This window comes from Pan paniscus, chromosome 18 (assembly GCF_029289425.2).
Source record: "Pan paniscus chromosome 18, NHGRI_mPanPan1-v2.0_pri, whole genome shotgun sequence".
NCBI lineage: Eukaryota > Metazoa > Chordata > Mammalia > Primates > Hominidae > Pan > Pan paniscus.
This window is the reverse complement of record NC_073267.2, coordinates 16,980,703-17,006,020: the sequence shown is the minus strand read 5'-3', so window position 1 is coordinate 17,006,020 and position 25,318 is coordinate 16,980,703. Positions and strand designations below refer to the sequence as shown.

The window sequence follows — 25,318 nt, the reverse complement described above, 5'->3', positions numbered from 1 at the left end:
GGAGAATCACTTGAACCTGGGAGGCAGAGGTTGCAGTGAGTCGAGATGGCACCACTGCACTACAGCCTGGGCAACAGGGCAAGACTCTGACTCTCAAAAAAAAAAAAAAAGTACTAATCTTTCTTAAGTTGTTAAGCTCGGCAAAGACACACAGATCACAGGTCATTTTGTTCTACACTGGCTGCCAGCATATTTACTGGCGCTTCCAAATCCACACGATAAGCTTACCCTGTTGCAATAATGTCAGCCAGCTGAGGTGTGTTCGGTGCAATTTTGATGGTGACCGTTTCAAAGTAGAGGTGCTCTTTCTGAGCATGGATGGTGTATGTCCCTGTGGTTATGTTCTCAAGGCGGAATGAGCCATCAGCTTTTGTTTTAACTGTAAAACAAAAACACACTAACAGAAGATAAGCCAAAAACAACAGTGTATCCTTACATGTACACCAGAATACTTGAGACCAAAAGCTGCCATGTTCTCATATAGTCATCAGTTCCTCTCCATTTCTCTCTGTGATCCAAAAACAGCGCTGGCCATCAGCCTGGGGCTGCTGTGTCAGCCCACCTTTGATTTGGTTATTCAGGGTGACTACTGCTTCTGGAACACCATCTCCTTCGGGTCCGTTCAAGACCCTCGCGGTGACGGAGAATCACGTGACGTGGAACACGGGCTAGAAAACAAAGAACAAGAAGAAGGTGCTCGAAGGTGCTCCTGTGCCAGAGCCACAAAGCCTCCTTCTGCTGCGCCGGCCACCACCTACCATGTCTGCTCCTGCCGCCCACCTCCCAACACTCAGTGCCCCGGTCCTGTGTGCCAGCCGGGCTCCCTCTCACTTTACCCACATCTGTCTTCTCTGTTGTGTTCCCAACACACTGCTGAGTGTCAAACAACAGAAAAGTCTAGAGACTTACTTCCCTCGTTAAAAGGTCACTGACTCAAGCTTCTAGAAGCCCCCCACCCTTACCCCTGTGCCATCTCCTCCCCTCCAGATGCCCCCATTTTGGTGAACCACGTCTTCCTCCAGTCTCCCATGCACACCCCGGCATCACTTCGGATGCCCCGCCCCGCTCCTCCAGCATCGATCAGTCCTGCGGATTCCACCTCTGCAACTGCAAGGTCTCATGTGCCCCCTCCTGTCTTTCCACCACGACCTGAACACAGGTCCTTATGAAATCCACCTAGGCCAGGGGCAGTGGTTCACGCCTGTAATCCCAGCACTTTGGGAGGCTGAGGCAGGCAGATCACTTGAGGTCAGGAGTCCAAGACCAGCCTGGCCAACATGGTGAAGCCCTGTCTCCACTAAAAATACAAAAATTAGCCAGATGTGGTGGCAGGCGCCTGTAATCCCAGCTACTCGGGAGGCTGAGGCAGGAGAATCGCTTCAACTCGGGATGCGGAGGTTGCAGTGAGCCAAGATAGTGCCAGCCTGTGTGAAGCAGCAAGACTCTGTCTCAAAGAAAAAAAAAAAAAAAAAGAAAGAAATCCACCTAGACCACCCTCCTCCACCACCATCACTGGCTCACACGTGGTCCCATGCTCCATGTGTCTGTGTCTGTGTCTGTGCCCCACTCGCCTGTGAGCAGCACACCTGTGCTTTCTCTGCAGTTACTGAGTTCCAGCCCTGATCTGTGTATCCCCAAGGTCACCACTGCTAACCTATTTTAGTATCTTCATCAAACTTACCAGTATCTGAAATGTCCTCGTTCGATTTCTTAGTTGTCTCCCTCCCACTAGCATGTTACCTCATGGAGACAGGGACTTTTTCTGTCTTAGTCACCTGGTACACAGCAGGCACTCAATAACTGACTCCTGAATGAATGAATGTGTGCACGCACGTGTGCAACAGCATTTGAGATGAAGCTTTAAATAATTAAATGACTTCCTTTTTATGCAGGTAGCCCTTCTTTTTTATTTATTTTTTTTTTTTTCAGCAAATGGTTTCTTAGTGATGGTCTCACATGACAGGTAGTCCTTCTTGATCTTTCCAAAAAGACATGTTTCATTCCATGCATTACCTACTTATTAATTCACATATGTACTCAACAAATATTTTTGCTGGGCACCTACTATGTGGCAGGCACTAAATCACATGTTAGGAAAACAGTAAAGAATAAGACACGGTACCTGACCTCAGGGAACTTACAGGGCCCCATTCCCTGAAATTCCATTCATCATTTTCAAAATATGTATTTGGCTGTAATCTGGGAATAGCTGTCTCTGCTCACCTGCCCCCATCCTTCTCTGCAAGCTACGAGAAGCAAAGTAAAGGCTTCATCTTCTTACCCTTCTCTTTCCCCTCCAGTGTACAGCAGAACGGTCAAATACTCCACTGAACCTTAAAATGCAGAGTCTGCACCCCACTGTGCATATGACCTAAAAGTCCGTTTCTGCCAGTTTAAGCGATTTTAACACAGTACTTTCAAATGTAATATTAAGAGAAAATGATTAAAATATAATTGCTTCGATAACTCTAACATTGGGTGGTCCACTTAGGAGAGGCTGTTATTTTCTTCTGGGATTTGTTCTAGCTAGCCAATTTTCTACAGTAACCATTTTCTACTTCTGTAATTAAAGGAGACGTAAGTGAGATGAAAAATACATTTACCATTTATGTGAGGGTCTAGGCAGTTTATCAAGCCATGTATCACACTGCCCATTCCTACCATCACGGTCCAAGCTCTGCCAGTTCTCACCTGGTTTACGGCCATGGCATCCCAACTGGTCTCCCCCTTCCACCCTGACACCCTGCAAACTCTCCTCAACGCAGCTGCCAGAAGGATCACGCCACTCCTCTGCTAGGAACCTTCCAGTGGCACCAATTCTCACCCAGAGTTATAGGCAAAGTGGCCCACCAAGCCCTGCACAATCTGCCCTGTCACCTCCCTGACCCTCTTTCCGCCTCCTCCTTCCTTGCTCATTCCCTCCACTCCAGCCACCCTAGCCTCCTTGGGATGCCCCAAACCCTTCAGCACACTCCTGCCTCAGGACCTTTGCACGTGCCATTCCCTCAGTCTTACACACTCTTCCTGCAGGAGTGAAGTATGGTTCTCTTGTTCTTTCCCTTCAGGTTGTTGCTCAAATGTCACCTTCACAGGGAGTACTTCCCCAAAACACCCTATGTACAACTGCAACCCCTGTCTCCACCCTGATACTGTACGACCTCCTTTCTTCCTTTATTTTTCTAGAGAACACTTATCACCTTCTACTGTACTTTCTAACTTATACATCTATACATGTATTGACCCTTCCTGTCATTAGAACATGAGGTCTAGCCAGGTGCGATGGCTCACACCTGTAATCCCAACACTTTGGGAAGCCGAGGCAGGCAGATCACTTCAACCCAGGAGTTAGAGAACAGCCTGGGCAACATGGTGAAACCCCATCTCTAACAAAAATACAAAAATTAGCTGGGCATGGTGGCACGCGCCTGTGGTCCCAGCTACTCAACAGGCTGAGGTGGGAGGATCACTTGAGCCCTGGAGGCAATGGCTGCAGTGAGACGAGATCGTACCACTGCACTCCAGCTTGAGCCACACAGTGAGACCCTATCTTAAAAAAAAAAAAAAAAAAAAAATGAGGTCCACAGGGACAAGAATTTTTGCCTCTTTTGGTCACTGCTGTATCCCCAGTCCTGGATGGTGCCTGAAACGTATGTCACTGGCAATCAGTAAATATATTTCACTGAATGAGTAGATTTAACTAGGAATCCAGCTCTCTACGATAAGGACACCATGTGTAAGAATATAATACCAGATGGCATTTTTTCCAACAGCCCTTCCAGATAAAATAATTGATTTTTTTTTTAAAACATGTTTGCAATACCTGTGCCTAGGGATGGGAACTCAAACACCTGTCCCTCCAGAAGACAGAAAAGCCTTACCTCGATTTTCAGGCTGTCATGCTCCACTGTGAAGTCAAGTCTGGAAGGCGCCACATCAAAGGTAATCCTCTCCCCTCGATAGAACGGAATCTGGAAGGAAGAGTCTGTTAATTACTAAGAACCACTAACATGATCAATCAGCAATATTAATAATCGATCTAGCAGCCCACAAATGACAAGGGGTTCAGACAGACCAAGAGAAACATTCATCATAACTGTTGCAGATTCGAAAAGAGGAAGCCTTGCCCTTTTTGTAGCTATTACGAAGGGGTGAGTGTCTCATCTTAAGTAAGTTACTGCTTAACAGCGTGTTCAGAGAACTGCAGGCCAACCATCTTTTCCTTTAACACCCGAACAGCATTGGCTTTTACTGTGTCATGAGAGTCCCAGACATAAACAGAACGGAAATCTGCTTCACTCACCACAGTGTAGCCCCCACTTGGCAAGGAATAGAAAGAGAACGAGCCATCTTCTCTGGAGACCGTGTAGCACAAATACACCAGACTCTCGTCTTGGGGCTGGAACCCAGGCACTGGTGAGACATTGCAGCCCAGGACATCCTATGCCAGGGGGTAAAAAAGACAAAACTTCCTTTTCCATTTACATGTTCTGAATACCATCAATTAGCCACATTATAGGAAAATTTTTTTAAGTTTCATGTCAATATATGTATTTCTGAAATCTAAGACACATTAATACAGAAAAAAGGAACAAAAATCTTGACATTCAAGTTGCAAAGTTAAAAACTGGCACAGTCTTCCTGGGAAAGATGACACGACTGTCCTTCCTTACGATGGGTCATCATTCTCCAAATAAGGAAACGGAGGCTCAGGAAGGTAATGTGACCGGCCCAGGGTCGCACAGCTAGGAAGAGGAATTTGTTTAAACCTGAGATTTGTTTAAACCCAGGTCTGATTTCAAAGCCTGTGTACTTTCCATTACATACCACTGCCTCCCAGTGTAGATGTGCAATGTCTTGTGAGTCAACAGAGACACATGATATTCTTGCATTTTTTTTTTTTTTTTTTTGAGACAGTCTCACTCTGTCACCCAGGCTGGAGTGCAGTGGCGTGATCTCGGCTCACTGCAACCTCCACCTCCTGGGTTCAGGTGATTCTACTGCCTCAGCCTCCCACGCAGCCGGGACTACAGGCACGTGCCAACATGCCCGGCTAATGTTTTTGTATTTTTAGTAGAGACGGGGTTTCATAATGTTGGCCAGGCTGGTCTAAAACTCCTGAGCTCAAGTGATCCACCCACCTTGGCCTCCCTAAGTACTGGGATTGCAGGCATGAGCTACCACACCCGGCCTGAGACAGACGATATTCTTAAGTGTTAAAATGATAAATCAACTCAGACCTGCATTTCTTACAACAGTACGTTCTGGGCTATACTCCCCCACCCTCCTACCCCTCACACCATCTCTTTTGTTCTTTTCTTTGCTTACCTCTTTAGTTACTAAAGAAGAAAAGAGAAGAAACTTCACCCCTTTCATGGGCTCCCCATCACTTCGGACAGAGCCAGACACATTGTAGCCAGCAACGATGAGGGGACTGGCCGCATTGGCATTGGAGTTGGTTACACGCACTGTGGTGCTTGCCTGTAACAGAAAAAGATTTTAACCTGTAAAAAAATAAACACTTGCAAAGTGCCTAACAACATGAGGACACGCTGAAGCTAAAATATTAACTGGGAAACGTAATCTATAAAATTGCTTATTCAGTATGATCACTTCTTTTTTTGAGATGGAGTCTCAGTATGTCGCACAGGCTTGAGTGAAATGGCGCAACCTCGGCTCACTGCAACCTCTGCCTCCTGGGTTCAAGAGATTCTCCTGCCTCAGCCTCCCAAGCAGCGGGGATTACAAGCGCTCGCCACCACGCCCGGCTAATTTTTGTATTTTTAGTAGAGACAGGGTTTCACCATGTTGGCCAGGCTGCTCTCGAACTACTGACCTCAGGTGATCCACCCGCCTCAGCCTCCCAAAGTGCTGGGATTACAGGTGTGAGCCACCGTGCCTGGCTTATCATTATTTTTTAATGCCCAAAATGAAGTGAAAGGAAATGTGGTAAAATGTAAACAATAATGATTTTGTCTATATGGTGCTATTTTACTTGTATACTTTTCCAGCTTCCAAAATTTGTTTCCGCTGCTTTATATTCCTCTGTATGTTCCAATTTTTTTAATGAGCATATTTTGCCTTTTTTTCTATTTTTAATGATATATAGTGTTAACTGAAGATTAGCCTAAAGCTGCCTCCTTACATATTTTAAGTTTGGCCTAAAGGTTTCTCTGTACGTGTTGCCAAGTCTCAGCCAATTCAAGCAGCCACCCTTCAACTACTCACAGGCAGCCAACTGTTCAAACCATGTGCAAATAAGACAAACGTCCAGCTGTAACCAATCCAACTGTTTGTGTACCTCACTTCCACTTTCTGTCCGTCACTTTCTTTTTCTGTCCATAAACCCTTTCCAATCACGCAACAGTGCCACAGTCGCTGTAAACCTATTCTGGCTCAGGGGGCTGCCCAACTGACAAATTGTTCTATGCTCAATTAAACTCTGTTTAATTTGCCTTAAGTTGTTCTTTTCACAATATGTGTATATTTTTAAACATTTTTGTTAAGGTACAATAAACACAGAGAAAAGTGTACAGATTCTAAGCACACAGCACAGGGCTTGTCACAAATTGGGCACTGGTTACCCAACAGAATAGCACCAGCAAGCCAGAAGTGCCCTCACACTTGCTTCCGGTCACTAACACCCCAGGAGGATAAACATTATCCTGACTTCTAACAACATGCTTTACTTGAAAATCCCAATCTCATATTAATAAACTCAGATTCTTCTATGCAGACAATTAACATACAAGGTAAACCTTAAAATCTCTTCTATTTATAAATGTGTAAGCTCTTTCATTTCGAATAAATTTTTTTTTTTTTTTTTGAGATGGAGTCTCACTCTGTCACCCAAGCTGAAGTGCAGTGGTGCAATCTTGGCTCACTGCTACCTCCACCTCCCAGGTTCAAGCGATTCTCCTGCCTCAGCCTCCCGAGTAGCTGGGATTACAGGTGTATGCCACCATTCCTGGCTAATTTTTTTCTATTTTTAGTAGAGATGTGGTTTCACCATGTTGGCCAGGTTGGTCTCGAACTCCTGACCTCAAGTGATCCACCCACCTCAGCCTCCCAAAATGCTAGAATTACAGCATGAGCAACTGCACCCAGCCTCGAATAAAATATTTTTAAATGTTGCTGCAGAAGAGAAAAACCCCCAAAACCAAAAGTCATAAACAGTAAGAAGAGACATCTAGGTGTGAAACTATCATCAATTATAAGTGCGTAAAACCTACAGAGTAAAAAAAAAATAAAACATATAGAGTAGAAGCTGAAATACTGATTCCAATACTTCTTTAGCAAAAATGAGATACAGCTTCAATACTAACACACAAGCTAACATGTCAGGATGTCCCTTAAGTCTTATTTTAATTTGGTCTTTCACGGCTATTACAGAACCTCACCTACTAGGTGGAGTTCCTTTTTTGATCTTTGACTATAAACTATTTCAGTCAAACAAAAAAAGATATGCTAAAGAACACTTACATACCTTCTAACCAGCTAAACAAATTTAAAAAAATACAATTCAAGATGCTGGCATACCCCAAAGTCCCCCTCCTCCCTCTTTCTCTAGAAGTCAGTATCATTTTGAACAGCGTCTGCTATTCCCATACATGTCTTCATAATTTTTCTACATAAGACCGTATCCTCCCTGTCCCTACTAAAAATACAAAAATTAACTGGGCATGGTGGCAGGTGCCTGTAACCCCAGCTACTCAGGAGGCTGAGGCAGGAGAATCGCTTGAACCCAAGAGGCGGAGGTTGCAATGAGCTGAGATCGCGCCATTGCACTCCAGCCTGGGCAACAAGAGCAAGACTTCATCTCAAAAAAAAAGACTGTATCCTTAGCTAGGGGCAGTGGCACATGCCTGCAGTTCCAGATCCCTGGGAGGCCAAGGTGGAAGGATCGCTTAAGGCCAGGAACCAGAGGCCGCAATGAGCCATGAATATGTCACTGTACTCTAGCCTGGGCAACAGAGCAAGACCCTGTTGCAAAAAAAAAAAAAAAAAGACTGTATCTGGCCGAGTGCACTGGTTTATACCTGTAATCCCACCACTTTGAGAGCCCGGGGCTGGTGGATCATTTGAGGCTAGGAGTTCGAGACCAGCCTGGCCAACATGGCAAAATCCCATATATACTAAAAATACAAAAATTAGCTGGGCGTGGTGGCACATCCCTGTAATTCAGCTGCTCAGGAGACTGAAGCCGGAGACTCGCTTGGACACAGAAGGCCAAGGATGCAATAAGCCAAGATCACGCCACTGCACTCCAGTCTTGACAACAGAGCGAGACTCCGTCTTTAAAAAAAAAAAAAAAAAAAAAGACTGTATCCATAAATGATTATCACAAGTATTTAAAATCATATTTCAACTCTGTTTTTAAATGTAGTTACATTAATATATGTAGCTCTGGTTCATTCATTACTGCTGACATACAGCAGCCTATTGTATGATGGAACCCCAATCCATTCTTCTCTTAAAAGGCATTTACATTGTTTACAATATTTTGCTATTACAAACAAAGCTGCAATAAACATTCTCATACATTCTCCTTGGTCACGCGTACCACAGTTTCTAGAATGTTTAGTATATTTACAGATTTCTGTTTCAGGCTGAAAAAAGAACAACAAATCAATCTCGTCAGGGCCTTCTGTTGTTGATTTAGTTTAAAATAGCTATAGTTAATAAAACAGATCTATTTCACAGCAGGAAGACAACACTGTCACCTAAAACTGAAACTAACACAAGCAACATCTGCTACAGTGAGGAGTTACACCTTATAAATAACTACCAAACTAAACAACAGCACCATTGGTTCTTCATCTAGTCCTGGAGAAACCATAAATTCTTTTCATATCCTAAATTGAAAAGCCCTACATCTGTCCCAAGACCAGCATATTATTGGCATGGCTATAGACGTAGCTGTCACACTCACCTCTTTCAACGCCCAGGTTGGATGAGTTGCGAGGATTTCATAATCTCCAGGCAGAACTTTAAAAAATGCAAACCTAAGACATAAAAAATAACCATTTAACTTTCTCCAAACAACCCAAGTATTTCTAATTCTATGACTAATGTTGGCAGCACAAGAAAACAATGTTGGAATTATCGCAAACTTCCATTAGCTTGTTAAATGAGCATGAATGAAATTCAATCCTTCACTGTACAAATCTGCATAAAAGAGCGCTTATTGAGCACTTACTGTGTGCCAAGAGGGGTGCTCCATGTGCTGATCGGAAAGAGGAGCGCTTACGTCTCCCTTAATCTCAAGGATTTCTGGCATAAAACCAATCCTTGTAGCACAGCAGGGACCAGTCACAGAACATTCGACTGGGTTTGACAGAGGTGACAGGCATGAACTGACAAGGAGAAGGGGACAGAAGTGTCCAAGGAAACACATGGGAAGGGAGAAGTGGGGTGAAAAAGAACAGAACAGATGCACAGGCTGAGGGGGACGCTGACCCAAGATGATGCAAATGACACAGGGCAGGGTAAACTATCACAAGCTTTGAATCCCAGAAAAAAGGCTTTAGAGAAACACAGATAAGTCATTCTGGGTTTCTGCACAAAGCAACTGAGATAAGAAACCAGCAGCTGATGAAAATTACTCTACTAGCCATAGACAGACTAACACCAGAGTGAGCCGAGCTAAAGCTGGAAATGCTGCTGCCAGTATACTAACATGTTTATCCCTTCAAATTTGTAAGGTAACTGACAAATAAGAAGGCTAAGTCCAGTGAAATGAACTAGAAAACGCATTTGATTTCTTCTGTGGTATTTTATTGTATCAAATCTTGCCTGCAATAACTGGATAGGGCTTGGAAATCACATTACTACAAGTATTGGTAAGATTGAGCTTCTATTTCATTTTCATAATAGCCCAGTGCTACATGTTTCATTGTTTCAGTTAGTGCAGATGAAAGGTATTCAGAAGGCTCAAGACACTATTTTTTTCTAGTAAGGTCAACACCAAATTACTAGCCCAGAAAAAAAATTACAGCTCCATATTCCTGCTACACACCAGGGCTGGAGAGGCACCAGTCAAGCAGAAGTAAATGTTATTTCAAAAATGAAAACTAGTTTCAACAATAATAACTTTAAAATTGAATAACTTACTGACAGACTCATTATAAACTTCTATTTTGCAATTTACTCAGTTTGTATGTTAACGGAGTTAGTAATGATTTGAACGCTTTCGGAATTATCAGTTTGAACTATTCTGGTATTAATCTTGGCATATCTGTTAACATTTACAACTCAACTATATACATCCATTAAATAAATGCTTTAAATCTGACTCAGCAAGGTCAGCTAGGCATCTGTTCCAACTACAAAGCAGTTTTGATATAATAATGATAATGATTTTTTCTAATCATAACTGAGCTAACCTATTTGAGCTAATATGCCAGGCAGCTTGAAGTAATATTAATTTCATCTTTCCAGTACCTTAGGAGATAGGTTCCACAATTATCTTCATTTACAAAAGAGGAAACTGAGGCACAGAGGGGTTAAGGAACTTGCCCTACGTCAACCAGCCAGCAAATGGGGGAGCTGGGACTCAAGCCCAGGCTGGCAGGCTCCAGAGCCAGGCTGAGCTGCTAAATGAAGACCCACTAAGCCCCAGGCCTTGAAGCAGGTGCTTTATGGGTATTAACTCTTTTTTTGTTTGTTTCAGACAGGGTCTTGCTCTGCTGCCGAGGCTGGAGCACAGTGGCACATGATCACGGCTCACTGCAGCCTCAACCTTCCAGGCTCAAGCAATCCTCCCGCCTCAGCCTCCCGAGTAGCTGCGACCACAGGAGCATGCCACCACACCCAGCTAATTGTTTTCCCCCGTGGGACTCTACTTGATATAATTTTTTAAATTATTTGTGGAGATTGAGTCTCCCTATGTTGTCCAGGCTGGTCTCGAACTCCTGAACTCAAGTGATCCTCCCATCCTGGCCTCCCAAAGTGCTGGCATTATAGGCGCAAGCCAATATGCCTGGCCAGTATGAACTCATATTTAATCATCCCATCAGTGCTAGGCAAGATGGGTCAAATGGATTCCATTTCACATGTGGGGAACTCAGCACTCTGAGGGGCATGAACTCACCCAAAGTTAAGAGGCTGAATCAGGATCTGAACCCAGAACTCCCTGAATCCAAACTCCCAAACCCAGCTCCATGACCCCTGTCAGAGCCCGGCTCTAAGGCAACACTAAGAGACAGGACGCTACTCACTTTCCGCCAGGCCGTGTAACTGTGGACTGGATCTTTGCTTCAGTCCCAGTGTTTCTCAGAGACACCTGAACTCCCGCAGGACCCAGGGGCTGCCCTTTGCTGAGGACCTGCCATGGAGAAGAAAGTTAGGGCCCACCCAGCAAAGCACCCTCCTCTCAAAGCACTGGCAGCCCTGCTTACAACTCCCAGGTGGAGCCAGGAACCCTCTCTGGGTCAAGAATCCCATTGAAAAGATGATATAAATCATGGATATGTTTCCTGGGGATGAGGTAGGAGAGGGAACAGTAACAGTAAAATAAGACTCTATTTCAATGAATCTAAGACATCATCAGTTATAGATTCACCATTATTGGTCTGGGTGGGTGTGGTGGCTCACACCTGTAATCCCAGCACTTTGGGAGGCTGAGGCAGGCAGACCACTTGAGGCCAGGAGTTTGAGACCAGCCTGGCCAACATGGTGAAACCCTGTCTCTACTAAAAATACAAAAATTAGCTGAACCTCACGGCACATGCTTGTAATCCCAGCTACTCCTGAGGCTGAGGCAGGAGAATCACTTGAACCCAGGAGGCGGAGGTTGCAGTAAGCTGCAATCGTGCCACTGCACTCCAGCCTGGGTGACAGAGGGAGACTCCATCTCAAAAAAAAAAAAAAAAAAAAAAAAGTAAATATACATAAAAATAAAAATATAAAAATTAGCTGGGTCAGGTGGCACACACCTGTAATCCCAGCTACTGGGGAGGCTGAGGCAGGAGAATTGCTCAAACCCAGGAGGTGGAGTTTGTGGTGAGAGAGACTGCGCTACTGCACTCCACCTTAGGCCACAGAGCGAGACTCTGTCTCAAAAAAATAAATAAATAAAAATAAAAATAAAAAAAGATTCACCATTATTTTGCAAACCATCGATAAAGAAAAAACTACCCAAGATCCCCATCTCTAACAAGAAGCCCACACATACAGCTGGGATGGCAGGGCCTCCCCCTCACCGCAAAGGTAGAGGAGAAAGAAGCCCATCATGAAGAGAAGGACAGGAAGGAAGGAAGCACATCTCAACCTCAGGCACAGGGCGGGTGGAGGAAAAACGACTCTCCCCTGAGAATCTGAATCGCGGGAGCTGGGGCACACACCCGTTAGGACTCTAAATTCACACCACCATGGCGGTCCAAAAAAATCTCAGAACTTAAATGATGGGAATCCTCCTAGGTAAGTGTCAGAAGCAGATGCACGCTCTCTCTGGGAGAAGCTGACTTCAATTCACCCACAGGGACAGCAAGATGCCACAAGGCTTAGAGAGTGCGTCCTTCCAATTCGGCATCCCTGTAAAAGGCCATCCCTGACATAAACACTAACAGCGGCTGGGTGCACAGCGTACACCTGTAATCCCAGCACTATGGGAGGTGGAGGCAGGCAGATCACCTGAGGTCAGGAGTTTGAGACCAGCCTGGCCAACACAGCAAAAGCCCATCTCTACTGAAAATACAAAAATTAGCCAGGCATGGTGGCACACACTTGTAATCCTAGCTACTCGGGAGGGTGAAGGAGCGGGAGGGTGAGGCAGGAGAATCACTTGAACCTGGGAGGTGGAGGCTGCAGTGAGTCAAGATTGCACCACTGCACTCCAGCCTGGGCAATAGAGCAAGACCCTGTCTCAAAATAAAAAATAAAAAAATAAAAACACCAACAGCCTATGCTCTGGGAGCAGAGGGGATGACCAGCAACCTCAATCTCACTCCTAAATACACCTGCTGCGTTCTACACAGGATGAAGTACAGAGTTCACAGGCTCCCTTGCCACTTATCCATGGGTCCCCTGTGGGATCAAAGTCCCCAGGTTAAAGTATCCTGCATTTTTTTAAAAAAGGATTTAGTATACATTATAGAGTGAACAGGAAAAATAATCAAGTTCCAAAGACAAACCTTGCCATTCACAGAGAACCCAGTGAAGACAAAGTTGATGTCTCCGCCCTTTGTGCAGATGTCACTGACTCCATCCACATGGAGTTCCACGGTCGTCGGCTCTGAGGAACGAAGCAGGGGAGGAAACGGGGGCACAAGACACAAAGGCAAGCTTAGTTTTGGGGTACAGTGAACCTAAGTAGAATGTATTTTTATTATTCAGATTTCATTTCACTTTTGAACACTTAATACACTCGTGTGTTTCCAAATCCAAAGGTACAAAAAAGTATTCTGGGAAAAGTCTCCCTCTCACCCCTATCCCCCTAGCCTCCTGGTTTCCTGCCCCAGAGGGAATTCGTGTTTAGAGTATAAAATAATTTTACAACGCCTTTCAGCTAAGTTATATCTCAGAGTTCCAGTGAAAATTCAGTGAGCACCAAATAATTTTATTTCCTGAATGCTCATCACCGACCAGGCACTGAGCTGAGTGCCTTTAATCCTCACAATTATCTTAAGAGACAGGCAGTAATAGCTGCAATTTACTGAGGGGTAAATTAAGGCACAGAAAGGTTAAAGGAGCTCCCAAGATCACAGAGCTTCTGAGTGACAGAGCCCCAATTCGACCCTAAAAGTCTGGCTCTGGATCTGTTCTCTGACCAAGGACATGAGCTCAGCCATGTTAAACCAGGAACACAAACTCCAGGGCCACAGGGGCTTCATGGGTTCGAAGTAAGCGGAGCATCCTCAGGGGGACTGTGGCAAATTGAAAGGAGACAACTGCCACTCAAGTCTGCCAACCACTACCATGCTTTGCCAGAGCTTCCAACTTCTCCAAAAAACTGGAAATCTGGATTTTATATACCATCTCTTGATTTTTCAATATCAGCAATTAACTCCATTTTTTAACTGAAGAGTTCATCATAATAGGGGTTAAGGTTGAGTTTTTGAAAGGTTAGGAAGAATATGGAGTAATGAGTAGAGAAAAAAATGGAAAACCATGAGATGAGATTTTCAGTTAAGATGAATTACACACGTGCTTGCACGCGTACATGCACGCGCACACACACACACACAAAGACTCCAATAAAAAATGGGCAAAAGACTTGAACAGGAATCTTACAAAAATAGCTAGCCCATGGCAAATAAACATAAACATACGAAAAAGTGTGCAACCTCATTGGCCATCGGTGGAATGTAAATCAAGGCCACAGTGAGATAATACCACACCCCTACCAGAAGGGCTAAAATTAAAAAAAACGGACGATACCAAGTGTAGGTTAGGATGTGGAGCAATGGAAACCCTTGTACACTGACGATACCAAGTGTAGGTTAGGATGTGGAGCAATGGAAACCCTTGTACACTGCTGGGAGAACACAAACTGGTGCATCCACTTTGGATGTTTGCAAACACCTAAAGCTGAGCATGTATCAGCTCTATGGCTCAGCAACTTTACTCCTGTGATATACTCAGCAAAAATGCAGACACACATGTATCAAAATATACATACAAGAATGTTCACAGGAGCACTACTCTTAGTGGCCAAAATCGGTAAGCAACTCAAATGGCCATCAACAGTAGAAGAGATCACTGATACAAAATATGAATATAAAATATAAATATAGGCCAGGCGTGGTGGCTCTTGCCTATAATCCCAACACTTTGGGAGGCCAAAGCGGGCAGATCACTTCAGGTCAGGAGTTCGAGACCTGCCTGGGTCAACATGATGAAACCCCATCTCTACTAAAAATACAAAAATTAGCTGGGTGTGGTGGTGCACACCTGTAATCTCATCTACTGAGGAGGCTGAGGCACAAGAATTGCTTGAACCCGGGCAGAAGTTGCAGTGAACCGAGATCACACTCCAGCCTGGGCAGCAGAGCAAGACTCAGTCTCAAAAAAAAGAAAAAAAGAAAATAAAATATAAATATTTTATAAAATATAAATAATTTTATATTTATGCATCAGAATTCTGAACAGCAAAGAGAATGAACTAAAGCTACAAATGATACAGATAAAGTTCATAATGTTGAGTGAAAGAAACCAGATATTAAAAAGTTCCCTGCATGATAGCATTTGTATAAAGTTCAAAACGACCAAATGGATCTCTCATTTGTAGAAGGTCAGGGTGGTGGTCACCTGGAGGGTGGGGTGGGATGGCTAATGAGCACCCAGGATGGGGACTTCTGGGGTGCTGGTGAAGTGCTATCTTATCATCTGGATGGTGGATACATGGGTGTGTTCACTTAGTGAAAATTCATCCAAGGCACTTTTCTGAAAGCATAATTCAATTAAAAAGCTTATCAACAGCACCAGTTGGGGGTAGGGTGGGGGGTGGCAAACACAACACTCCTCCAGGCCACCAATCTGGACTTCTGCTTTGGCCATGAGCAGGGCTACATTCCTCTCCAGCTTTCTGGAACGTACCAGCCAGGCACCCCCCGCCCTATCCCTGACTACAAACTGATAAAACAGCTGCTCTCACAGAGCCAAATTAGCTGTCAGCTGCCTGAGCCTCATTTTAGCCTTGGTGATGGCAGGTGCTAAATTCTTCCTTGTCTAATGCACGAGCAAGCCTGATATCAACAACGGTGATCCCTACTCCTCTCCCCAAGCCATGGACTGGGGTCACCCACACCTGTTCTGCTGAAACATCAAGAGTCTCTCCTCTTCAAAAATGTAAACTACATCAAAACAGACCCTCTCTTCTGATCTCAACCCCATCCCCAACTCCCCAGCTATGCCTGAAGACAGTTATATGAGGAAAGTTTGGAGCTTTTATTGGGATGTGTGCAGAAGGGCTGTTTTCGAATACTGAGTACTTGCTAATTACGTGCCAGCCACTCTGAACACTCAGTATTGGTTTATTAATCCTCCAAGTACCCAGTGGGGCAGGGACTATAACTACCCTTGCTCGACAGTGAGGAGCCAGGCTGACACGGGGGAAGTAACTTGCCCAAAGGTATTTAACTGGTAAGGTTTAAGGCTGACAGTCTTCTCATCTCATGGGACATAAATCTGGATTTTTATGACAAATCTCACAATCTTTAAATGTTTCAATTAATTCCATAAAAAATTAAAAAACTGAGGGGGCTAAAAAAGAAGCCATCCTGGGACGGGAACCAAGTCCCCACTCTTGATTTCTATACTGTTCTACGGCCACGTAATGAGTGAAACTGCAAGGGAGGAGTTTCCAGAAAGGTAGAAGAAAAGATGTCTATTTTTCAAAGGTGACAGAAAGTCTTAAGGTAGATTAAGGTAAATCCGAACTAAACCAGAGTGATGGGGGCAAGGAGGGGAGGAATACAAACCCTCTTCCATACTGGAAATGATCCTTAATATTTTAATAGTTTATGCACTCTGCTAGCCTAAATTAATATTCGGCATATCATCTAATCTTTTACAAAGAATGTCTAGTGATTCAGTTAACTTACCAAAACTCCACCCCAGGGGAGGCTCAATCTTCAGAATGAAATCCCCCTAAAAGGAAAAAAAGAAAATGTAATTTCAAGAAATGAGAATTGTGACTCTGGCTTAATTTAGTTTAGTGTTATCATTTAATCTGAAATTTTTTTACACCGGAAATGAAAGTCTAAGAGTAAGCCTTGTTCTTCTACATGGTACTGAGCACTGATTCTCTTCAGAAGCTACAAGCTGAAGCTGAACACCAGAAGTTTTCATCTAAACAATCAGAAGACAGTGCTGAAGCCCATTCATGAGTTCTAAAGACACTAGGTTCAGCCACTCACTGTCTTTTAATACTAAACATACTATAATTCTATTACTTGAGTCTCCCATTAAGCCCTCACGTGCCTACAGTTGCACAAGTTAGCATGTATCTTCAGGAACTAAAGTCACCTCTTAAAACTAGATTTGGCCAGGCACAGTACCTCACACCTATAATCCCAACACTGTGGGAGGCCAAGGCAGGAGGGTCACTTGAGGCCAGGAGTTCAAGACCAGCCTAAGCAACATAGCAAGACCCCATCTGTACAAAAAATGTTCTTAAAAAATTAGCTGGGTGTGGTGGCAGGCGCCTACAGTCTTAGCTACTTAGGTGGAAGAGGCAGGAGGATCACTTGAGCCCAGGAGGTCAGTGCTGCAGTGAACCATAATTGTGCCACTGCACTCCAGCATGGGCAGCGGAGGGAGATCCTGTCTCTGAACAATACATTAACTCATTAATTCAATAAATAAAACTAGATTTTACTTATCAACCCTGGTTTCTTTGTTTTTGTTTTTGTTTTTTTTGAGATGGAGCTTTGCTCTGTTGCCCAGGCTGGAGTGAAGTGGTGCGATCTTGGCTCACTGCAACCTCCGTCTCCTAGGTTCAAGCGATTCTCCTGCCTCAGCCTCCCAAGTAGCTGGGACTACAGGCATCCACATGACACTCGGCTAATTTTTTTGTATTTTAGTAGAGACGGGGTTGCACCATGTTGCCCAGGCTGGTCTCACACTCCTGAGCTCAGGCGATCCACCTGCCTCAACCTCCCAAAGTGCTAGGATTACAGGCATGAGCTACCACATCCAGCCTCCTGGTTTCTTGAGACTGATACTGATACTATTTAAAAATTAATTAAATAGATTTCAGGACAGACCCAGCTAGTCCATCTCTAGAAATCAATCCTATGCATTCTGGATGAAGAGTTAAGTTCAAGAATATTTCCTGGTGTGTTATGTTAAAATTACTACTATTTTAAAATTGGGGAAAGTCTATATGTCCAAGTAGTTAAATAAATTACAGTTTGGGTTTGACTCTGACACACTATGCAGTGATTAAAAAGAAGTCAGTAGGCCGAGCATGGTGGCTCATGCCTGTAATCCCAGCACTCTGGGAGGCTGAGGTGGGCGGATCACCTGAGGTCAGGAGTTCAAAACCAGCCTGGCCAACATGGTGAAACACCATCTCTACTAAAAATACAAAAAAAATTAGCTGGGCATGGTGGTGGGTGCCTGTAATCCCAGCTACTTGGGAGGCTGAGGCAGAAGAATCACTGGAACCCAGGAGGCAGAGGTTGCAGTGAGCCGAGATCGCGCCACTGCACTCCAGCCTGGCTGACAGAGTGAGACTCTGTCTCAAAAAAAAAAAAAAAAAAAAGTCAGTAGATCTATCTATGCTAATGTTGAAAGCACGCAAGAGGAAAAAACCAAATGTCCCTCTGGTATTGAAAGCATTAACACAGGGGAAAAAATGAAACTGCAGAATAAATCCTATTGTTTGATTTCATTTGTATTAAAAAATATATCAAATTCAAAACTATGTATATTGACTATTTTTGCAACTTCCTATGAATCTGTATTTCCATATAAAAGGTTTATATGTGGGAGGATGGGATTGTATAGAGGTGTTTGTGGATACATATCTATGTGCATGTGTGCTTGTGTGTATTTGCATATATACATATGCATGTGTACCCGTGGATATCTGAATAACTATAAATAGAAAGCAATCTGTTAGGATGCACATCAAAATTTTATAAGAGGGCTGGAAACACTGGCTCACACCTGTAATCCCAGCACTTTGGGAGGCTGAGGCACGTGGTTCACTTGAGGTCAGGAGTTCAAGACCAGCCTGGCCAACATGGCAAAACCCCGTCACTACTAAAAATACAAAACATTAGCTGGGTGTAGTGGCAGGTGCCCGTAATCCCAGCTATTCGGGAGGCCGAGGAAGGAAAATGGCTTGAACCTAGGGGGTGGAGGTTGGAGTGAGCCAAGATCACGCCACTGCACTCCAGCCTGGGCGACCCAGCGAGACTCCATCTCAAAAGAAGAAAAAAAAAAAAAACAAAAAAAAACACCTTTATCAGATTATCAGAGGTTATCACTACAGAGGGAGGTAAAATTGGAGGGAAAAGGGTACAAATTTATTTCACATACTTCTAAAGACCTTGACTTTTTTTTTCACAAAGTTCATGAATTCATGTATTACGTATACAATTGTTTTAACAATACTTTAAGCTGCCTGCAAGTAACGGGTTCCATGAAATCAGAGTTTCTCAGCCCTGGCACTACTGACATCTGGGCTGTCGTAGGCAGCACTGTAGCGCATTTAGCTCCACGCCTGGCCACTACTCACTGGGTGACTGTAGCGCACAGCCACAGATGTCACAACAAAAACATCTCTAGACATTGCCAAATGGCCCTAAACACAGAGAGAGCCACTGTATTTGTCAAGGCAGTTTTTAAGTTGTCTCCCTCCAAATGTGGCTAGGATTACCATAATCCACTAATAATTTACAAAACAGATGAGCATTTGCTAGTGTAGGAAAGGGCATGGTTAGTGCAGCCTGGTGAGGCACACTAGTGACTTCCCATCATAAGTGACAAGCAGTCCCCTCTTACCTTATCATACAAAGGGATCATAAAGTAACCATTATTAGGGGCACAGTCTGTCTGGTATTTCAAAGTCCCATGCTTGGTGTACAGCTTTATCTGGAAAGGAAGGAAGGAAAACAGAAATCATAACATTGCCTTTGGGAATTAACTACACATGTTACACCTGAATGCACTCAGTCAGTATACATTCACTGAGGACCTATTATATACCAGCTTTTAACACGGGGCATTACTGGGGACAGAGGGAAATCAACAAACTCTCTCCCAAATCATGTGACTCAATGTTTTTCAGATTAGAAACCACCTACAGCCTATTACAATGCCTTATTTTTCAATGCTTTTCTGTGTATTTTAGTGGCTGTCTCTAGGTAGCTCGTGTAAGTTTCTGGGTCTAAAACAAATTTGCAAACTTTGCCATTAGTAAGGTGCTTATTAACATGCAAATTCCTGGCTGGGCACGGTGGCTCATGCCAGTACTCCCAGCACTTCAGGAGGCTGAGGTGGGCAGATCACTTAAGGTCAGGAATTTGAGACCAGCCTGGCCAACAAGGTGAAACCCTGTCCCTACTAAAAATACAAAAAAAGTTACCCAGGCATGGTGGCAGGCACCGGTAGTCCCAGGTACTTGGGAGGCTGAGGCAGGAAAATTGTTTGAACTCAGGAGGCGGAGGTTGCAGTGAGCCAAGATCATGCCACAGCACTCCAGCCTGGGAGACAGAGCAAGACTTCGTCTCAATAATAATAATAATAATAAAAATAAAGTAAAATAAATTGCAAATTCCTGGGGCCCACCTCTATTTCTCAACTAAAGGTCTGGAATGAGGGCCAGAAATCTTCCTTACTAACTCTGAATAATTTCAAATACTTGGAGCAACATTCATCTAGAAACTTAATTTTCTCATTACTTTCATTCTCCGAAGAAAAAGAGACTAAAAAGACATTTAATATCTGTCCTCTCTTCAAGGACTCTCTAAAACTCTTACATTCTGAGCATTACCAGACACGAAGTGTTAACCCAGTAAGATGCCCAAATGCCATCTGAGTCTTCCACGTGTTGCGTGGCCTTGGGCAAGCTCGTGTTCCGTTTCTTCAGGTGTAGACACAGAGCCACTCCTTTTCATGTGGTTGTACAGATTCACATCAACGCATATTAAGCACCTACTATAGAATATGGATTCAAAGAAAAATCAGTTTGCGGCCAGGCATGGTGGCTCATGCCTGCAATCCCAGCACTTTGGGAGGCCAAAGAAGGAGGATCACTTGAGCCCAGGAGACCAGCCTGGACAACACAGCCACACCTCATCCCTACTAGAAAAAAAATTGGCTAGGCATGATGGCACGTGCCTGTAGCCTCAGCTACTCAGGAGGCCGAGGCAGGAGGATTGCTTGAGGCCAGCAGTCAGAGGCTTTGGTGAGCTATGATGGTGCCACTGTACTCCAGCCTGAGCAACAGTGTGAGACCCTGCCTCAAAATAAAACAAAATAAAATAAGTAAAATGGAAAAAGCAGTTTGTATTACTATTTAATATCTCTCTCTGAAGAAAAAGGCAACACAGTGTAATACGTAGGGAACATACCGGGCTCAAGGAAAATTTCCTAAATGTACCTGCACAGCTCAACCACTCTGAGGCTCAGTTTCCATGTCTGTAAAAGGAAGCAGTTGGGTCTGATGCACCTAAAAGCCTCACCTCCAAAATGTTAATGCTCTATGACCATGAAACAAACCATGACACGAGCTGCAATGAAACAGTCGAATCTTACCAGCTAAGAAGATGTACAAAGTGACTAACTCATAAAATGAACATTTGAACATTTGGGAAAGGACTCGTGTGAAATAAGGTTAAGCCTGTATGTAAAGTTCTCAGAGGTCAGTGACCACAGCTTCATTCCCCAGTGCCTGAGACAGTGTCTTGCTTACTCTAGGTACTCAGTGAATTTGCTACAGGTGACAAAGAGATTCAGATGCATGCATTTAAGGCAGGGACTGGAAATTCACCAGCCTAGACCGCTTAGGGAGGCAACATCAAGGGGCATTCATCCAAAAGGATTCAGATCACTACAAAACCCAAGCCAAGTGTGGCAGCCTAAAGATCGGCTGGTTTTCCAGAGAAATAAAGAACCCAGTTTTTAATGTGAAACCTGCTGATTGTTAAAGTATTAGCAACCAGTATAATTTTTTTTTTTTTAACAGTAAGGTCCCTGTTAGAGAAGAAAATGTCAGTCTCATGAGAGTATGGAGTTTTGTCTGTTCTGTTCACTGTACTGCTATATCCACACTGGGGACAAGGCTTCAGTATGTGCCGGGGCTCAGTAAATAGTTGTTGACTCAATGAACACGATGTAAAAACACCCAGGATGGGAGAAAGCTAGAGAAGAATGGCGGCAGTTGCATAGGAACGCAAAAAAACACAATCAAGAAATAACCGTGAAATATCATGATTATTTCTACATCTTTCATAAAGTACAATCAGGACACAGGATGGCAATGTAATCTACGTCAAGATGGCCAGTATGAAATGTCTGATTTCAGAATCTGAATTACTTACGAAAGAATGAGTGTCCCACACCATCTGGACAGGCAGCTCTTGGGCTTAAGGAACACACTTCGAAATGGGTCACAAAACCTGTCCTCTGCTCTCAAGGTCACTATTAGTATGAGGGTGAGGGTGGAGGGGGGTGCCTGTCTTTTCCTTCCTTCCAGAACCCCTGGAAACTACAAGTTGCAAGAGGCCTTACCGGCCTCTTGCATTTCAGCTTCTGAAATGCCCTGTGCCGTCTACAGCCATACCACCCTGAACGTGTCCTGTCCCCAGTGCAGACCTAGGAGGTGGCATAGGCACCCAGAAACATGTACCCAGGAAATCCTAGGAGCCTTGCCGCTGCCAGTGGGTAGATTCATTCAATGCCTGACCTCTGACCTCTTCAGACTGAAAAAGCAGCAAACAAGGGGGCCTTGAAGATGATCACGGATCCGCTTGTTAAAGAAATGTATCTGCTGGGTTCCACTGTTTCTCTCCCAACACCATCCTATAGGTACAAAAACTGAAACCTAGAGCAAGAGCAGGTCGCAGAGCTGGTGGGGTGTGGAACTGACTCCCTCCCCCTCCCCCAATCCTCAGCAGCCCGCTTTGCAGAACACAGAGCTTCACCCTTCACTGCCAGCCCTGGAACAGCTCAAAGGTGCTTTCAGACGATCTCTGGGGTCTTATTCCCCAATCCCTCTCTTTGGCATTTCCCAGCCTCTTCCTTCGTTTTCTCCTAAATTACCTCCGAGGCACCCGCTCTTTTCCTCTTCCTTGTCCTACCCCACCATAAATCCCCTCCCAAAAATGAGGCCCAGGCCTTGCTCTGGTCCCCTCCCATCTACCGGGACAAATGACATTCTGCCCCTACCTCCATCCATCCCTTTCCTCTTTACGGGAAACTTTCTGGGTCATAATCCCACCGGGCTGATAAACATTTAACAGGACTTTACAACTTAATTAAAAACACACACACACACACACACACACAAAACCTTCAGCACAAATCTCTAGGGTAATTCCATTAACTACTCATTAAGGCAATCAGGGCAGCTGGCAACTCTCCATTTTCAGAAGTGGAGGGGAGCCGGAGAAATAAAAAATAGCTTTCCGGCCCCAGGGTTGCCAATACTGATCTACTAGGTCAGAATCTATGGGATGGGAATTGATGCTCTTTAAAATCATGCCGCGGGGTTTGGAGGAGCAGTGGATTAGAACTTCGGGGGGTTCTGGGCTGTGGAGTTTGGGGGATAAGACATGTGGTCTCTAGGATCTGGAATGTGGGTTTGGGGAAATCTGAGTTTCAGGGGGTCTGATTCGAGGAGATCTCAGGTCTAAATTTTAAAGAAATGGAGTCTGGGCTCCAGGGAATTTAGGGTCTGGGTTTTGAGGATCTGGGGTCTGTGTTCCGGGGATCTGGAGTCCGGGTTTTGAAGAACCTGAGGTCTGGCACCCCCTCAGTCCTTAGACGACCCCATGATAAGAACCTCCCCTCCAGCGCGACTGGGGAGGGGCTGCAGGGAGCCCGCGGACAGCATAGCCTCGGAAGAGGTAAGGGCTCCAAGGACTCCACCCCGCCCGGTGTCAGAGACGAGGCCAGCGCGGCCCAGAGAGGCTGAACCACCGGCCCGGCGACTCGGCGCCGGGCGGCGGGGCGGGCACTCACCTCGATGAGCGAGTAGTTGATCTCCACGTCCGACTTGACGAAGCCACCGCAGCCCACCACGATGTCCTCCGAGCCGTGCGCCGGCCCCACGCCGCTCAGCAGCAGCACCACCGCGGCGGTGACCACCGCGGGCCCCAGCGGCCCCGCGCCCTGGCCCACCGGCATGGCCCGACCTCCCCCAGCTAGACCAACCGCCGGCAGCCGGGTGCCGCCCCTCACACTGCACGCTGCAGGCTCCTTCCTCCTCCTAGGCCGGCTGACAGCCCAGGCCCCGCGCCGCCGCCAGCCGCCGCCGCCAGCCGCCGCCGCCAGCCGCCGCCGCCAGCCGCCGCCGCCAGCCGCCGCGCACGCGCGCTTCGACCCCACGTTCACAGCCCCAAAGGAGAGAACTAAGGCGCATGCTCGGCAAGGAAACGAGACCATCTCTGCCCTCTAGAGGCCTGGAGGACTCCGCGCAACATCTTGCTGGTGCGACGCAAGGTGCATGCCTACAGGGAGAAGCTCCAAAGATGAATTCTACTTTAGAATTCACCATCACAGCTGGAAAGGACGGGAGATTTTGTTGGTGGAATTATCTAACAACTTTCTCAAATCTTTCTGACCCATACATTTCGCAGGTAAAATATATAATCTCACAAAAAGCTTTGGGGCCGGGTGTGTGGCTCACGCCTGTAATCCCAGCACTTTGGGAGGCTGAGGTGGGTGGATCGCTTGAGCCCAGGAGTTCGAGACCAGCCTGGGCAATATGGCGAAACCCCATCTCTACACACACACACACACACACACGCACACACACACACACACACGAAAAACGCTTTAGGAATTTGTGTAAGCTGGTGTATTTTTCCATGATAAATGATCGATACTTTTTTAAGCGAAACGTGTTAATGTTAGCATATTAAAGAAAGTATGTAGGATTTATTTTAATCCTAGCTCTAATAACATATGCCTAGAAACAAATTATGATGAGTTTTCTTCCCCTAAGGAAGAAGTGCATGCAGTCAGTATACTTTGAATTAGCTCTGCAAGATGAAACATGATTTGCCTGAAAACAAGCTCAAATCCAGCATATTTTGTCCCAAGAGTGAATTCATATGTACACTGAATTTAACTACCAGTCACCACATCAAAATACACACCAAAGAGGCCGGGCACAGTGGCTCACGCCTGTAATCCCAGCACTTTGGGAGGCTGAGATAGGCAGATCACTTGAGGTTAGGAGTTTGAGACCAGCCTGGCCAACATGGTGAAACCCTGTCTCTAGATGCCTTTAGTCCCCAGCCATCAAGTCACCCTCAACTTTTGAGTTTTCCCAGCTGAGTCCCCAGACATCATGAGGCAGAGCAAGCCACTCTCTCTGGTCTGATTCTTGACCTACAGGATCTGTGAGTGTAATAAAATTGTGGCTTATAGCACTAAAAATTGGTGTGATTTGTTATCCAGTAATAGCAACTGGAAGAGCCCTCATATATTTTTAATACAAAAAAAAAAAGTGTGTGAAACAGGACCTGCCCTTCTGTTTAATTTGGAAAACAAGACTTCTATAACAATGTTATTTAAAAAATGTATCTTATAATAGCCAAAAGGTGGAAATAATCCAAATGTCTGTAAACAGATAAATAAACAAAATGGGGTCTATCCATACAATGGAATGTTATTCAGCCATAAAAAGAAATGAAGTACT

At 44.9% G+C, this 25,318-nt stretch overlaps 1 protein-coding gene across 5 annotated transcripts; it reads right to left on the bottom strand.

Annotated features, from left to right (window-relative positions):
* Positions 1-228: 228 nt before the first annotated feature.
* LOC129394309 (BOS complex subunit NOMO3-like) lies at positions 229-25,318 on the bottom strand. Of its 5 annotated transcripts, XM_055100288.2 has the most exons (11): positions 23,635-24,086; positions 19,453-19,542; positions 16,542-16,587; positions 13,131-13,231; positions 11,217-11,323; positions 8,930-9,002; positions 5,326-5,478; positions 4,301-4,438; positions 3,879-3,968; positions 563-668; positions 229-379 (listed from the first exon to the last, which is right to left on the bottom strand). In XM_055100288.2, the coding sequence occupies exons 1-10, from the start codon at positions 24,055-24,057 to the stop codon at positions 648-650; spliced, it is 1,242 nt and encodes a 413-aa protein (XP_054956263.2). In that variant the 5' UTR covers positions 24,058-24,086; the 3' UTR covers positions 229-379; positions 563-647. The 5 variants fall into 5 exon arrangements, with proteins under 5 accessions (XP_054956263.2, XP_063454483.1, XP_054956262.2 ...); XM_055100287.2 differs by lacking the exons at positions 229-379; positions 563-668 and adding an exon at positions 730-1,444 and having other exon boundaries at positions 23,635-24,396; XM_063598414.1 differs by lacking the exons at positions 229-379; positions 563-668; positions 23,635-24,086 and adding exons at positions 731-1,444; positions 20,036-23,628.

Excerpts from the sequence above, each read along its gene's own strand:
- LOC129394309 (XM_055100287.2), bottom strand. The coding sequence starts at position 24,057 with ATGGTCTCGTTTCCTTGCCGAGCATGCGCCTTAGTTCTCTCCTTTGGG. Across the intron at positions 13,232-16,541 it reads TCCCCTGGGGTGGAGTTTTG|AGCCGACGACCGTGGAACTC; the intron begins GTAAGTTAACTG and ends TTCGTTCCTCAG. Across the intron at positions 5,479-8,929 it reads CAACCTGGGCGTTGAAAGAG|GCAAGCACCACAGTGCGTGT; the intron begins GTGAGTGTGACA and ends TTTCTGTTACAG.